At 40.5% G+C, this 16,572-nt stretch overlaps 1 protein-coding gene across 1 annotated transcript in view; it reads right to left on the bottom strand.

The window, feature by feature from the left end:
• LOC126237131 (mediator of RNA polymerase II transcription subunit 12) overlaps positions 1-16,572 on the bottom strand; it is a 400,411-nt gene that overhangs the window by 149,234 nt on the left and 234,605 nt on the right. The window contains exons 28-29 of the mRNA XM_049946952.1: positions 1,804-2,056; positions 1,158-1,354 (exon numbers count right to left, since the gene is read on the bottom strand). Coding sequence (XP_049802909.1) covers positions 1,158-1,354; positions 1,804-2,056 — 450 coding nt within the window. The remainder of the gene's footprint in view (positions 1-1,157; positions 1,355-1,803; positions 2,057-16,572) is intronic.

Raw genomic sequence — 16,572 nt, 5'->3', positions numbered from 1 at the left:
GCGTCACTCGTTCTATTCTGTCGAGGAGTTCCTTGAAAAATTAAGCTGATTCTTGGTGTATTGTTGACTGTGTTTACTTAAACTTACGGACTGACTTCTTTCGGGTTCATAAACATTTATTTTTATCTATTATTACTTTTATGTTGTAATTTCATGTACCGAAACGTTCCATGACCTTGGAGATTTGCTCCTCAATTTGGTCCTATGGAACTTGACGAGTCAATAAATAAATAACAGTGCAGGAAACGACAGATTGATACTTACTGTAAAGAAGACACTTTAAGTTTCAGGCATGCACAATTAAAAGACACTAACATAAAGTTTTCAGCCACAGCATTCACAGTAAAAGAGAGACACACACCACTCGTGTGTATGAGCGGTGTGTGTCTTTCTTTTACTGATGAAGGCTGTGGCCGAAAGCTTTATGTAAAACATTTATATAAAGCTTTCAGCCACAGCCTTCATCAGTAAAAGAAACACACACACCATTAATGTGGGCATGAATTGTGTGTGTGTGTGTGTGTGTGTGTGTGTGTGTGTGTGTGTGTGTGTGTGTGTCTGTCTCTTACTGGTGAAGGCTGTGGCCAAAAGCTTTGTGTAAGTGTCTTTTAATTGCACCTGCCTGCAAATTAACGAGTCACCATATGTCACCACAATACTGATGACACTGCATAAAGGTACAGACAGTTTTCATGAATGGTCTCCAGTGTGTCACCAGTGTCAGTTGTGATTTGAGCAATGCCATCTTTAAGAGGTTATGGTATAGAAATTACATGCTGGAATTAATACATACAAATGGGGATAGACACCCACTCTCATGAAGCCTTGTTTCTTATGATTAACAGGGACAAAGGAAACTGTTCTATGTGCTTTTTATATATGAAACAATATTTTTGTACCTTGTTTTTGCTATACCTAGAGCAATAGAAACATTTAAAATAACAATGGAAATTCCTGGATGGAATAACATGCACAGCAAAGGAAAGGCAACGAAAACATTTACAGTTTCTCAAGAGCCCAGTATTATATTTTGAGGTTTGAAACTGGTTCTGTCACTTTTATATTTGCATTGCATTTCAGTCCCAAGAGGCATTTACATGCAAGAAAATCAAATTAGTTTGACAATATAAAGAACAAAGTAAATCTGCTTAACTTACTTCTTTTGTCTGTGAAAGCTGTGAATGAAGAGATGTCAGCAGACCCTCCCGCTGATCATCTTGTCCTTTAAGGCATGTGAGAACTAGTGAAAGGAAGGGCTGATGGCTGAGAAGAGAAGAACTTCGAGTAGTGCTTGCACTGCTACGCTCTTTTTCACTGCGGTTTTTTGACCAGCTGCCACTTTCCAATACCTGCCCTTAATTTTTAGAAAATCAGTGACATTAATACCTGAAAAGACCTGTCAATAGTATAGCAAACTACTGTGTGTGTGTGTGTGTGTGTGTGTGTGTGTGTACATGCAGCCACAAGCATGTTAACACAATAGAGGGAAATGGTAGGACACAAATTCTGTAGCTTATTTTCTCAACAGATAACAAGATGAGGCAAGCATTAAAGTTGAATTATATATAATAAATAAATAAGAGTCATTTTATTCATACTGACAATGAGATACATCAAAACCATTGATAAAATCATGAGTTTGAATTTTCACTAAGTTAAGAGTTACCTCAATTACATGACAGACCAAGTCTGTTTCCTCATCAATGTGTCATTATTTGTTATTTCCTTTTGCGTATTTCTTCTATTTGTATTAGTTCATCTTAATGTAATGTGACTAAAAATAACTAGTATTTGAATTTTTACCTGCGACTTTAAGCACACGGCCCTGTACAGCGCTGGGTAGCCGAGCAACAAGTGGTGCAACCAACCATATTGATCCTGAGCGCTGAGGCACAGTTGGTGGTCGCTGTTTATCTTCTGTCAACTGGAAAACATCTATGACGGCTTTAGCAACGGTATCCAACCAATGGTTCAATTCTGGTGAGTTGCTGGGAAACTGCTTGAACATCAACTGCAGATCCAACCATGACATGCGGAGTGTCCATAGGTCCAAATTCTGTACAAGCAACAACTACCATGAGTAGCAATTTACAATAATTTTTTGGTGTAAAAAATGACTAATGTCAAATTTGAGAGCAATCTTTTTATACAACAATGTGTAAGGGGGTGTTTTTGAACAATCAAAGTTCTAGTTGATGCTTATTTTGAAACTGTAGCTCTCTCTCTCTCTCTCTCTCTCTCTCTCTCTCTCTCAGTGTGTGTGTGTGTGTGTGTGTGTGTGTGTGTGTGTGTGTGTGTGTGTGTTTTTTTTTTTTCTTTTCTGCAATTTAAAATATGGTACATGTCCCAATCCATAAGACTGTAATATTATTTGCTGCATATGAACATAGACTGAAACCTGATAATGAAATAAGCTTTCTTAATAAAGCAGTATGATTAAGAACATGCTACATGAAAATAACGATGACAAGTCAGGTAATCCCTTAGTTTTTTCCTGCTTAAATTCAGGGGTGTATCCTCAAATTTTCAAACAATATGTTTGCAGTGTGGTTATACTGCTGTGTTCTGAAAAATGTGGAGTATGTGACATGCGAGCAAATGGTTTAATTGGACAGGTAAAAAATCTACTCACCAAGCAGTGGCATTTGACAAAATAATTATTTTGTCAAATATTAATTGTTTTCATTGTTATACAAGCAAATGGGTATCATACTTGCTTAACCCTTTCAAATTGTTAATGGAATTTATTTTATTTACTAGTTACAATCTGAGATCCTCTACAACAAATGACATTTATGAACTACACACATGCTGTATTCATTAGAGTGTGGTGAATTTGGACATCATATAACAAACTTTACGCTCTGCTTAACAGTTTGTTTCTACTAAAATTTTATTTCTCTACTTTTTGTCTGTAGAACAGTCAGTTGTTGACAATGTCATAGTTTTATTTTAGATATGTGACAAGATACAATGTTGTACTAATTGTACCTCTCTTTCCAGTAAAAAAGATTTTAAAAAGTATAATGGCTATACTCAGTAAAAAATTTACAACGAGACATAACAATTTGAAATCTTCTGTTGAATATAAGCTTTTCTCTATCATACTTGCTTTAATTTAGTTTTAAGGTATTTAAATTACCAAAAAGAAAAAAAGTTGGTATTGTATGTCTGCAGCCTTTTTATTCTTTACAATTCTGTGAATTCTTTCCAAACATGTTGTGGTTATGTATATAACTGTTCATTACATGTTCTGGATTTAGTTTCACAAACATGGTTGCCTGTAGAGTGTACATAGAGTAGATAGTAAGTATTCTATATTGCCTCAAAATATATCTATGAGGCTGTCTTTTTGTTTACTTTAGCTACCACTTGCTGCAACACTTTTCATAATACTTGGATATGCACCACACTGCAGGCTGAATAATCTGCCAACAGCATTTGCGTGAGCTGGCCATCAGAGGCTGCCTGCAGTGGCCACATGATTTGTGCACAGGGCGCAGCAGCAGCCACGCTGTCTACTAGAAACCGCCTCCTTGTAAGCACAGTGCAGCTGACACTTGCTCTCATATTGTTTTCTTACTTATTGTCAGTAACTGATTATGTCAGTACCTGGATTGTTTCTACACTTGTGGCTATGTTCTCAACTGTTGTTCACTTGAATGTGGAAGAAGAATAAATTTTGGTTCATTGTGGCTGCTGTATACTTATTTGTGTCTTCTCATTGCCTTTTTTTTATTTTTTATTTTTTATTTATTTTTTTTTTTTTTGTGTAGTCGAGAAAGCCTGTCTGTGTAAATTACTGGTGCCACACTGCAAATCTCAATACAGTACAGCAGATGCAGATTTAGCAGTCCAAAATACACATGCCATAATTTATTCTGGTTTTGGTAGGCTGAGACCAATTTTAATAAATACACGTTTGCACTGACTTTCTTAGAGATATAATCTATATGCTCCAAGACAGACGTTTGCTCACAATTATTCTCAAAAACTATTAATATTTCTATAGATGAGGGGTAATGGATGTGTAATGGAGTGACATATTTAGATTACAGTTAAGCAGCCAAATGCACTGCCACTTCCTTCTCTTTATTTACTACAGGTTATTGGCCATGAGATAAGTTGACAGAATAGTGAAATCGATTTCGGTACATATAAATGTAAACACAATGTTCAATGAAGCTGCACTTGTGATGACAATTATTTAAGAGTTGCACTGACATGAGAAAATGCAGTAAACTCTTAAGCTCACAGTGTGCAATGTTGAAGGGCTTTCTTGTAACTTAAATATAAGAAGATACTGTTTAAATTAACTTGCCTCCAACAAAAAGATGACAAATGTAAAAATCTTTTACATAATCATCCCTGGATCCAGTATTCTCATAAGTAGCACTGTGTCTTTGAATGATTTGAAGAAAGAGATGTTTAAAGTATTAGGGCAGCCTGTATCAGGAAATAAAACTTGAATTAATCTATGGGGTGTACCTGAAGTGTAAGAAAAATTTCATTGGTAAGCTGCAGAGAAAATGAATTTCAGATGAGTTTCATTCTGAAGACAAGCTATGGAAATTTGTATGTCTAATTACTGTCTATTTGCTAAGAGTTGGAATTACCTTCAAAATTAGAATTTTCTGTAGTATGGAATTACATAACAATTAGTTTGCTATAGCTGTGCAATGTAACATTTTGTTAACAAGTGTTAAGAATAGTCCGTTACTAAAGTGAGTTTATCCTTTGGTAAAACTGATTCACTGAAACATGTCAGCTGGTGTCTGTAAAAAGATGAATGGACAACCCAGTGCGAGTGAGGAGATACATTCACAATCGCACTATAAAAATTAGTCAGTGAAAGATCCTATAAACATCAGATGTTGTAATGATACAGACACAGCACTGCACAACAATGTAAAGATAAGTCATTGGAAGTGCAGCTTCTGTACAAAGTATATGACAATAAGAGTTTTGCATTTTATTGTTGATGTAACAGTTGATGCAAAAACTGCTAAATTTTTAGGAACAAATTAAAATCTCATACTAATGTTACAACATTCAGATACAACTATTGAATCAGGGGTGTGTGGACACTTAAAGATATTTAAATTATTTGATATTTTGTATACTGTGACTTTCAAAAATTAATATGACATTTATTGTCACTGAGGGTATGAAAACTGAATATGTGGAGGTAGTTTCTAATGGCTGAAATAGAGCATGATTCTGATAATCTATTTTCCCCTTGCATGACAAATCTCCAAAAAATAATTTTTTGAACTTAAGTTCAAGTTTATCTGACCAAAAAGGAGCTCCACACGTGAGTTGGCTAAATGTAGCAGGGAACAGATGCAAAATGGACTCTATGTGATAAGGACAGTAACAGTTTACAGTATGTGGTTCCTCATCTTGAAACATTGTGTTGAGTACCTGAATTTCTCTTTCTCTTACAAATGTAATAGGCCCAGGTTGCGTAATTTAGTGTAATATACTAAAAAAATATGAGATCATTGGCTGGCAAAAATTAGCAGCAGCACATGGCAATTTGGGATGACCTTAAATACAATGGTTCAATTCATTGCCTCTGGTCGAAAAATGATTAGGAAGAGAAAACTATACTATCTGGCAGTTCACTATGCAAAAGTATCTAAAACACAAACCATTGTGGGACTGCGTCAATGGCAAAGTGATGGATGTAACTAAAGTGTGCAAAGCAAGAGCCAAAATTATACTCTCCATACATCTGTCGATACACGTTGATTTGCAAGACATCTGTACAGTTAAACAAGTGCGGGACATGCTAACACAAGTGTTATGAAGACTCTGGCCTCTTCCAATGAATATAGTTACTAAAGACACTGCTGGCAATAAAACATGAAAATTGTTCATCAGTGAAAGACTATGAGTTGAAGATAATTTCTGCATCACTGTCTGGTCCCCTCCCCCAAAATCAACCAACAAATATTAAATACCCTGAGCTTTGAAGTCAAAGAAGAATGGCTTGGGTGTATTCTACTTGAAGGACTACCAGACCTTTGATCACGAGCTTAAAAAATTCAAACTTGAATCATGGGACACTCCATAAAAAATAAAATACTGCAAGAAATAAATGACACTGCCTCTAATAAACCATCAACTAGTGACCCTGTTCTGCAAGTTCACCAGAAAATCCAGATCTTTTTACATTCAAAAAAGAGTACCACATACTATAATTAAAAGTACAGGCACCTAGCAAAAAATTGGCACAGCAGGAGCAGAACTGATGGAAGAACTAAAGCCAAGACAGCAAGCTACCAGGCATTCTTTCAAGCATGGCTGCAGATACACAGATGGAATGGTATATGGACTCAAAAAATGGAAAGTCTAGGACAGAATAACAACAATGAGTGCTGTTTCTGGTTGCTGTGGTCATATTTTGTCGTAACTGCTCCTGATGGGAGCAGCAATCCAGTGGTGGAGTGAAGGAGGAGAAATGGGTTGGGGAGAAGGGAAAGCAGGGTGGGGTGGGGGGAAGGATAGTGCTGCTTGTGAGAGCATGTAGAGTTGTCTTGGGGACAGATAGGGCTGCTAGGTGCAGTCAAGAGGTTTGGAATGGCAGGGATGGGGGGAGCAAGGTTAGCAGAAAAGGAGAGAAATAGACAAGGGGATGAGGACTATGAGTGTGTTGGTGGAGTAGATGGCTGTGCTGTGTTGCAATGGAAGAAGGAAAGGTGATAGTTAACTTGAGGCTAGGGGCATTACGCAAACATAAAACATATTTCAAGGAGAGTTGCCATCTGTACATGTTTGTCCACCCTCTTAGCTGAGTGTCCAGTGCGTCTGACTGCCATACAGCGGGCCCTGATACCACTCACCATCACTGACATGCAGGTCATCCAATGTGACACCAACTGAAAAGACTTGCAACTCGTTGGCCGAACTTCCCCAAGTGGGGATTCTCAGCCATCGATACCAGATGATCATTTAATTTCATTTTATGTGTTTTTATCCTTCACTACGGATCATTGCATCTTCCATCAGCACTAACACAGAAAAGTTTTCCTATCCCTTGCAAGAGCACAGTCCCACATACTGTTCTTGTTTTGTTGCCTAGCTCACTGAATCCCCCAAACTAACCATCTTCGACCGCAACTCCTCCTTCCACAATGACCATTATCTGTTCTAATTCTGTCAGTCCATAGTACTCACCAACCCAGTACTCTAAAACCATGTAATTCACATCCAAGCCTCCTTCCAATGCGTCCTCTTCACCCACAAAATTTTCCTTCTCTGCAATACCACATTTCCAAATCCCATCTTTCAAACTGAAAATTTTGAACTCCGGGAACTAGAACAGCACGTACAATGCCACCTTGAAAAACTCTCCAACCTGTTCACCTTCAACTCCTGCCTTGGACTACTATCTATCCACCACCTCTACAAGAGCCTCCGAACCTCCCCCACGTCCCTTCATAGCTGAGAAAACCTGCCTCACAGACATACTACATTCACCACACCTTCATAAACTCCCTCCCACCACCATATAGAACCCAAAATCTAAAGAGACCCAAAATACAGTTATGAACCTATCCTCCCAAGGCCTTAGTCCCACAGAAGTAACAGTCCTTACCACAGGCCTCACCTTTTTCCCTGCTCCCAAATTCAACCATGGAGGACTTCTTAAAGACCTTCTCACCTTCTCCAGATCTCTGCAGTGGAAATTTTTGCCACCAACTCCACCAATTGGACTCAACCCAAAACCAATCCTGAATCCTGCCTGACTCGGTTCACTCTTCTACACATCCCTGGTCCAAACCCACTGCCCCCTAATCACCCACTGTTAACATTCCAGGGTTCAATAATCGCAAACTCAACCTTGCCACCATACTCCAAATCTTTAAACAAGGAAACCAAACTTCTACCCACAGAAAGAACTACAATGTGCCATCTAGAAACTGATCCTGACTTTATAATCCTACCTGCCGACAAAGGTTCTACCACTGTGGTTTTGAACCTCAAGAGATTACCTGGTGGAAGGACTCTTTCAGATTTGTCCACCTAAAAAACCCTGCCCTGCCCCTGTGACACCATTCCAGAAATCCAACAGGATCTCCAGTCCCCTCTCAAAATCTTAGGTCCATCCCAGAACCAGTCTCCTCCCCCCCCCCCACCCCCTCCACTTGCGACTTGCCACTTGCCGCACTCCTATCTTCTAAGTGCTTCCGAAAGTCCATAAACCTAATCAACCAGGATGCCTCATTGTGCCTGGCTGCTGTGTGCCCACTGAGAAAATCTCTGTTCTTGTGGACAAACACCTTGAGCCTCTTACCTGTAACATAGCCTCCAACATAAAAGACACCAATCACTTCCTCCACCAGTTCCTCATAGTTCCTGTTCCTTTACCCCATGGCACCCTGCTCAACACTGTTGATGCCACCACACTTTACACTTCTGCTACTGAACACTACCTTTCCCCATGCCCAACTGACTCCAAACCTACCACCCTCCTTCCTGGTCACCATGACCAACTACATTCTCACCAATGATTACTTCTCCTTTGAAGGCATCCTCTACAAACAATCCATGGTACAAAATGGGCACTAGTATGGCATGCTAACCTATATTTACAGGCCATCTGAGGAATCCTTCCTAGCCATGTAGAATCCCAAAACCCTCAACTGGTTCTGATCCAGTGATCATATCTTTGAGATCTGGACCAAGGGTGAGTACACCCCATCCACATTCCTTCAGAAACTCAACATCATCTACCCTATTCACTTCACCTGATCCTCTACAACTCAGCAACCCACCTTCTGTGATGTTGACCAGCACCTCAAGGATGGCTACATCAATATCTCAAGCCACACTGAACTATCTCCATCCATACCAAACCTACCAACCACCAGCAAAACCTCCACTTCCCACAGGTGCCAGCCATTCCATATCAAGAAGTCCTCATACAGTCTAAACATCTCTGGTTGTCACATCTTCACTGATGAGCAGTCCTCCTCCAAATATACCTAGGACCTCACTGAGGTCTTCACAGACCAAAATTACCAACACAAACTTGTACAGAAACAGATCTCACATGCCTTGTCTCTCCAGTCATTATCTATCTCCCCCCCCCCCCCCACATACCCGCCATCCAGTCATAAAAGAATATTCCACTTATAACTCAGTACCATCCAGGATTGGAGCAAATGAATCATATTCTTTGACAGGGTTTTGACAACCTCTTGTCATCCTCTCAAATGAGGAATATCCTACTCTCTGTCCTTCCCAGCCCACCCACATTGATTCCACCACCCACTAGACCTATGCAATATCCCTGTCCATTCCTACTCCACCCCTATACCCAATCCCTTGCCTTTTGACTCATTTACTGGCAATAGACCTAGATACAAGACTTGTCCCATACATACTTGCACCATCACCTACTCCAGTCTGGTCACAAGTGTCTCCTACCCCATCAAAGGGAGGGCTACCTGTGAAAGCAGTCGTGATCAACAAACTAAGCTACAACTACTGTGCTGCTTTCTATGTGGACATGACAACTATCAAGCTTTCTGTCTGCACGAATGGCCACTGACAAACTGTGTCCAAGAGATAACTGGACCACCCAGTTGCTGAACATGCCGTTCAACACAGTGTGCTTCACTTAAATAACTGCTTCACAGCCTGCACCATCTAGATCTTTCCTACCACCTCCATCTTTTCTGAACTGCGCAGGTGAGAACTGTCCCTGCAGTACATCCCCCTTATCTGTAGTCCCCCAAACCTCAGCCTCTGCTAATGCCTGTCATCTATCCCATTCCATGCTGCCATTCCAGACAACACAGTCTTCTATGAAAGCCTCCCGACTGTACCTAGCCACCCTACCAGTTCCCACTACATCCCTGCACACTTCTGCAAGAAAAGCAACACTACATCTTCCCCCGCTCCATCTTACTAACCCCCTCTTCCAGTTCCATACCTCCAGCATACCTCCACCACTGGATTACTACTTCCATCAGCAGTTACAACTCATTCCGGCCATACAGCAGCCAGAGATAGTGGTCATGTGTACGTAAGTTGTGCTTGTGTGTATTTTTTACTTCAGATGAACGCCTTCTACCAGAAAGCTAAAACGTACACCAGTCTTTTCTTTGTGCCTGTCTGCAACTCAGTGTCTCCCATATACACTCATGCTCATAAATTAAGGATAAATGCAGAAAGTGGTGCCACATAACGTGGCACTACACAAAAGCTGCACTAATAGCATACGCACATAAGGAACACACACGACACAGATCTGTAAGTCCACGGTATTGGTGATAAGTTGAGAAAACCGTCCCGAAACACATGTGCTACAAAACGCCACTGTTTCCTGAGCATGTACCCCGACATCAATATGGGATATGATCACCATGCACACGTACACAGGCCGCACAACGGGTTGGCATACTCTGGATCAGGTAGTCGAGAAGCTGCTGGGTTATAGCCTCCCATTCTTGCACCAGTGCCTTATGGAGCTCCTGAAGTGTCGTAGGAGTTTGAAGATGTGCAGCAATACATCGACCGAGAGCATCCTAGACGTGCTCAATGGGCTTTAGGTCGGGAGAACAGGCAGGCCACTCCATTCGCCTGATATCTTCTGTTTTAAGGTACTCCTCCACGATGGCAGCTCGGTGGGGCCGTGCATTATCATCCATCAGGAGGAAGGTGGGACTCACTACACCCCTGAAAAGGGGGACGTACTCGTGCAAAATGACATCCCGATACACCTAACCTGTTACAGTTCCTCTGTCAGAGACATGTAGGGGTGAACATGCACCAATCATAATCCCACTCCACACCATCAAACCACGACCTCCATACAGGTCCCTTTCAAGGGCATTAAGGGGTTGATATCTGGTTCACACCAGTTGAATACCCGGTGAGAATCACTGTTCAGACTATACCTGGACTCGTCCGAGAACATAACTTGGGACCACTGTTCCAATGACCATGTACTGCATTCTTGACACCAGGATTTACGGGCTCTCCTGTGACCAGGGGTCAGTGGAATGCACATTGCAGGTCTCCGGGCAAATAAACCATGTCTATTCAGTTGTCTGTAGACTGTGTGTTCTGGAGACAACTGTTCCAGTGGCTGCGGTAATGTCCCGAGCAAGGCTACCTGCAGTACTCCATGGCCGTCTGCAGGCACTGATGGTGAGATATCGGTCTTCTTGTGGTGTTGTACACGTGGATGTCCCATAATGTAGCGCCTGGACACATTTTCTGTCTGCTGGAATCATTACCATAATCTTGAGATCACACTTTGTGGCACACGGAGGGCCCGTGCTCTGACCTGCTGTGTTTGATCAGCCTCCAGACGCCCTAGTATTCTACCCCTCATAACGTCATCAATATGTGTTCCTTGAGCCATTTTCAACTCACAGTCACCATTAGCACATCTGAAAACGTCTGCACACTTATTCACTGCACCATACTCTGACGTGCACCAACACATCTCTGTGTATGTGGACTGCTGCCAGCGCCACCGTGCGATGACCGCAGGTCAAATGTACCGCATGGTCATATCCCAAGGCAATTTAAATCTGCAAATCGCCCACCTGAGTGTTATTTCACCAGTTATCAGCATTATCCTTAATTTATGAGCGTGACTGTATATGGTGAATAGCAATCTATCCTTTTCACAATATATTGTTGGTATATACACTCAGGCATGTCAGTGTACATGTCCAAATATCCATGTAACAAAAATAGAGTTAAAACAGTAGTAGCAAATAATGACACCTTATGTGTAAAAGGACTAATATCTTCACACGTAGATGCTCTGACAGGCAACAAAAAAAGTTAGAATTAAAGTAGAGGATATTCTGTATGTACTTCATCCAAGCACAAATCTACTATGTGTTAGTAAAATAGTACAAAAAGGTCATAAAATTTTATTTAGCAGTCAAGGTTGTCATATTTACATCACATCAAAAATGTGATTGCTAGTGTGTCATTATCAAATGGAATGTACTCCTAGACCAACCATAGAGCAGAATTTTGAAGCAGAATTCATACTGCAATCAAATAGTGCAGACTTGATGCATAAAAGGTTCAGTCATTTGCATTCTGAAACTATGGCTGCACTACACAAAGGTCTAGCTAGTAAGATCTCATATAAGAGCAACTTAAATAAACTAAGAATAATTTGCACAGGGGCCACATGAACAATACCTCCATTTTCAAGATCCAGCTCTATGGTCACAAAAATACTTGAGCTGGTACACAAAGATTTGTGTGGCCTGATGCGACCTAGGTCAATTGAAGCCAAATAACAGGCAATGCAGATGAAAGCAGGCTGTAGTACAAGTAAAGGAAATGCACAGGGAAATTACAGAAATGTGGAGCTGAAATGTGCTTACCATCTATTTGCAATGAAAAATACAGTGAAAAATACATTTATAGAAGATGTTGAAAGTGACTTCCAGCAACATCAATACACAGCCGTGTATGTCTAAACATATTCAGATACATCTGGCATAAAGTTTGGATTCAATGGTGGCAACTTCATACCTGATGCTTACTTTCAATTAATGCATTGTGTGTGGATCAGTTTCATAGAACTTGCTCTTCATGTGTCGCCACAGGAAAAAATCACATGTTGTTAGATTTTAGGAATGTGGTGTCATAAATGTTTGCTTACAGTTCATTTCTCAGTGAAGACATCATGGACTCGTTCCAAGAATACCTTAGCTGTGTGACACATTGCCCCACCTCACTGGAAGAATCAGTACTGTCTTTCATATACCATGATTGATGTTATTCAAACACTATGTGCAGTAATCTACATGTTTCCGACTGTCATACTCCTGTAACTGCTGTACAACCATTGCACAGTATGGCTTCAAATTAAGACTTTTTCAATATCTGCTGGCATCTCCTCATACTTACATGTGCCTGTTGGACCAATTTATGTATGAACTTCTTTGGCTCTGAATAATTCTTCGGCGAATGTCTGCAATAACTTCTGGTGTGCGAACTGAAGGAATTCTTTTTCATTTTACATTCTGCACAGATCTACAGGTGCACCAATTTTTAGAGAGACTCTGTATTGCTCTCTTTGCTTGTAGCCCTCTATCTGGATTCTTGACCCTGAAAATTTCCGAGTTTCCTTAATCGAACATTTCTACAATTTCAATTCTTTCTTCTTTTGAGAAACTCATTCCGCAGACCGCAAAGAGGACCCTCTAACTTCACTGATGAAATAAAATGAAATGCTGACATAAGAATGCTAACAATTGATTATTCCTTAAAATTGTCCATTGTTGTAGCTGTTTAGTCCACTTCAGAAGCTGAAATATTGCATTTGCATTCAAGGGGGTAGAGGCTACTTTTAATTACCATCCTGTACAATGTTAATTTCATTGAGGACTACTCCAGGAAAGTATTTTTATTTATTCACAAAAATAAAAATCAAGTACCACAGCTGATTAGAGATTTTAAAAATCTAGATGAAAACCAGATTGGAAAAAGGATCTGCACTCTATGCACCGAGAGAAGTCTGATAATTGTTTCCAGACAAGAAGGGGTCCAACAATAGACTACAATGCCATGTACGTCGGAACAAAATGAAGTAGATGAGCACCACATCCATACAACAATTGGAGAATGAAGTTGCTTGCTCTTTAAAGCAAATTTGCCAAATAAATTCAGAGCAGAAGCAGTCTTCACTGCAGTTTGCCTAAGTATCAGATCATCAACTAAGGAACTATAAAACAAAACTCAACAAGAAGCTTGGACAAACAAGAAGCTGGATGTCCAACACCTCAAAATATTTGGAACTGGAGACTTATGTTCAAATTCTGTCAGCCAACTGTCCCAAATGAGACAAAAAATGTACTGAGTGTTTCTTGGTAGGATACTGTGAAGAATAAAAAGCATATAGGCTTTTTGAACCTAATCACCAAACAACCATAAAAATCAGGGAAATTACTTTTGACGAAGGTACTTCTAAATAGTATAAAGAAGATGCCGAGCAACAGGAACCAAGCAAATTCATAGAACACAAACAGAAAGAAACAACAACGAGTGAACTAAAAGAAATAGAACACAAAACTAAGACTATCACATAAGATAGTAATTTAATGAAAACTAGATGCAGTGAGGAATCAAGTCCATACACAACAACTAATGATAATGGGCAACCACAGAAATGTGAGCCATTATGAAAATCAACATAAATTCCAGTGCTAAAGAAGTGGCATGACTTAATTACTTTTCAGTCTAAACAGTCAACTGAGTCCAATCCTTTGGCATTGAATAAAGTATTGATGTCGGACAAAGCTGAAACTGGCTGAAAGCATTATAAGAAGAGTTACAATCTCACAAACAGAACGACACATGGGAATCTGCCATTTTATTTTCAAATAGCATACCAATAATTGCAAAATTGGTTTCTAAAACCAAGGAAAGATCTGATAGGTCACACTGTACATTATAAAGTACTGCTAGTAATAAAATGTCATGCTCTGAAGCAAGATCTACAATATGATGAAACATGCACATCAGTTATAAGGTACAGCTCATTAAGGTAGTTATTTGATATGGCTGCTAAAGATGACCTTCACATTGGTCACATATTTGTTGTCATGGCCATCTTACAAGACGACTTACATGAAGAGATTTATCTGAAAGCTCTACAAATAGATCCAGTTATGAAGACAGTACAATATACTGGTATTAAAAGACTACAGGAGGCAGTGTATGGGTTGAAGAAAGGTGACTGCTGCTGGAACTTGAAATTAGACAGTACACTGTTGAATCTAAACTACAGCAGCTGACCCTTGTGTTTATTACAAAACTCAGGATTCAGAGATTTTAATAGTTGCTGTGTATGTCAATGATATGCTAATTTTCAGTAACAATACATGAGAGAGAGATGTTTTAAAAACACGTTAAGAGACTAATTCAAGCTGAAAGATCTTAGTGAAGCTGATAACTGTATAGGCATCTGAATTTGTAGGAACAGCGAATAAGGTTGTTTGTGGGTAGAGCAGATACACTATGTGATACAAAATTCTCAGCAGATTCAATATGAAAATGAGTAATCTGATATCTATGTCACTGGACAATGGCTAAGTGCACACTCATGATACAAGTTCAAAAACAGAACAGGAGCAAGAAGCTACGAAGACCGTACCCTATCATGAAGCAACAGAAAATTTGATGTATACGTAATTAGAAACAAGTGTCGAGTGGACAGTTTTATGGAATAATCAGTTTTTAGGATTCTTCTATCAGCATTTCAGTTTATTTCATCAGTGAAGTTAGAGGTTCCTCTTTGTGGTCTGCAAAATGACTTTCTTGATAGAAGAAAGGATTGAAATTGTGGAACTGGATCCCTAATTGTCACTGTTGATGCCACCTCCCCATACACCAACATCCCTCATGCCCATGATCTTACTGCTATTGAACACAATCTTTTCCAACATCCTTCAGGCTCCAAACCCACTACCTCATTTCTCACACACCTTACTAACTTTATCCTAACCCACAACTACTTCACATTTGAAGGGAAGGTGTATAGACAAATCTGCGGCACACCCATGGGCACCCTCCTATACCAACATTTTTATGGGCCATCTAGAGAACACCTTCCTAGCCGCCCAAAACACCAACCCCTAGTCTGGTTCAGGCTCACTGATGATATCTTCATGATCTGGACTCATGGTCAAGACACCCTATCTTCTTCCCTTCACAACCTCAACACCTTCTCTGTCATCTACTTCGCCTGGTCCTCCTCAACCCAGTGTGCCATTTTCCTAGATGTTGACCACCTCTTCTCTGATGGCCCCTTCTGCACCTCTGTCCAAATGAAACCCATTGACCACTAACAGTACGTGCATTTTGACAGCTCTCATCCCTTTCACACCAAAAAATCCCTTCTATACAGCCTAGCCACCTGGGGACAGCACATCTGCAGTGACAAAAACTCCCTTGCTTAGTATGCTGAGGGTCTCACAAAGACCTTCATAGACAGGTACTATCTCCCAGACTTAGTCCACAAACAGATCTCTTGTGCCATTTCCCCTAACACCCCCAATCCTTCCACCACCCCCAAGAAAACAGCCACAAAGGAGTGTCTCCTTTATTACCCAGTGCCACCTCAGATTGAAACAACTGAACCACATCCTTTGCCAGGGCTTTGATTACCCATCATCATGCCATGAAATGAGGGAGGTACTAGCCAAGATACTTCCAACCCCCCTAAAGTGATGTTCCATCCCCAACGCAGCTTCCACAACATCCTAGCCCATGCCCAAGCCCCTCCCAATCCCAAAACCTTGCCACAAGGATCATATCCCTGTGGAAGACACAGGTGCAAACCCTGCCCAATCCACCCACCTACCCCCCTTAACTGGCCTACCCCACCATGGGCTGGGCCACTTGTGAAAGCAGCCATGTCATTTATCGGCTCTGCTGCAATCATTGTACAGCTCTTTATATTGGTATAACTACCACCCAGCCATCCACCAGAATGGACAGCCACCGCCAAACTGTGGTCGGCCAAGATGTGTGTCTACTCCAGATATCACTGCAAAAGTGCACAAAATGGTCATG

This window comes from Schistocerca nitens, chromosome 2, assembly GCF_023898315.1.
Source record: "Schistocerca nitens isolate TAMUIC-IGC-003100 chromosome 2, iqSchNite1.1, whole genome shotgun sequence".
Lineage (NCBI taxonomy): Eukaryota > Metazoa > Arthropoda > Insecta > Orthoptera > Acrididae > Schistocerca > Schistocerca nitens.
The sequence above is the reverse complement of the archived record's forward strand: the minus strand, read 5'-3'. Positions and strand labels throughout refer to the sequence as shown.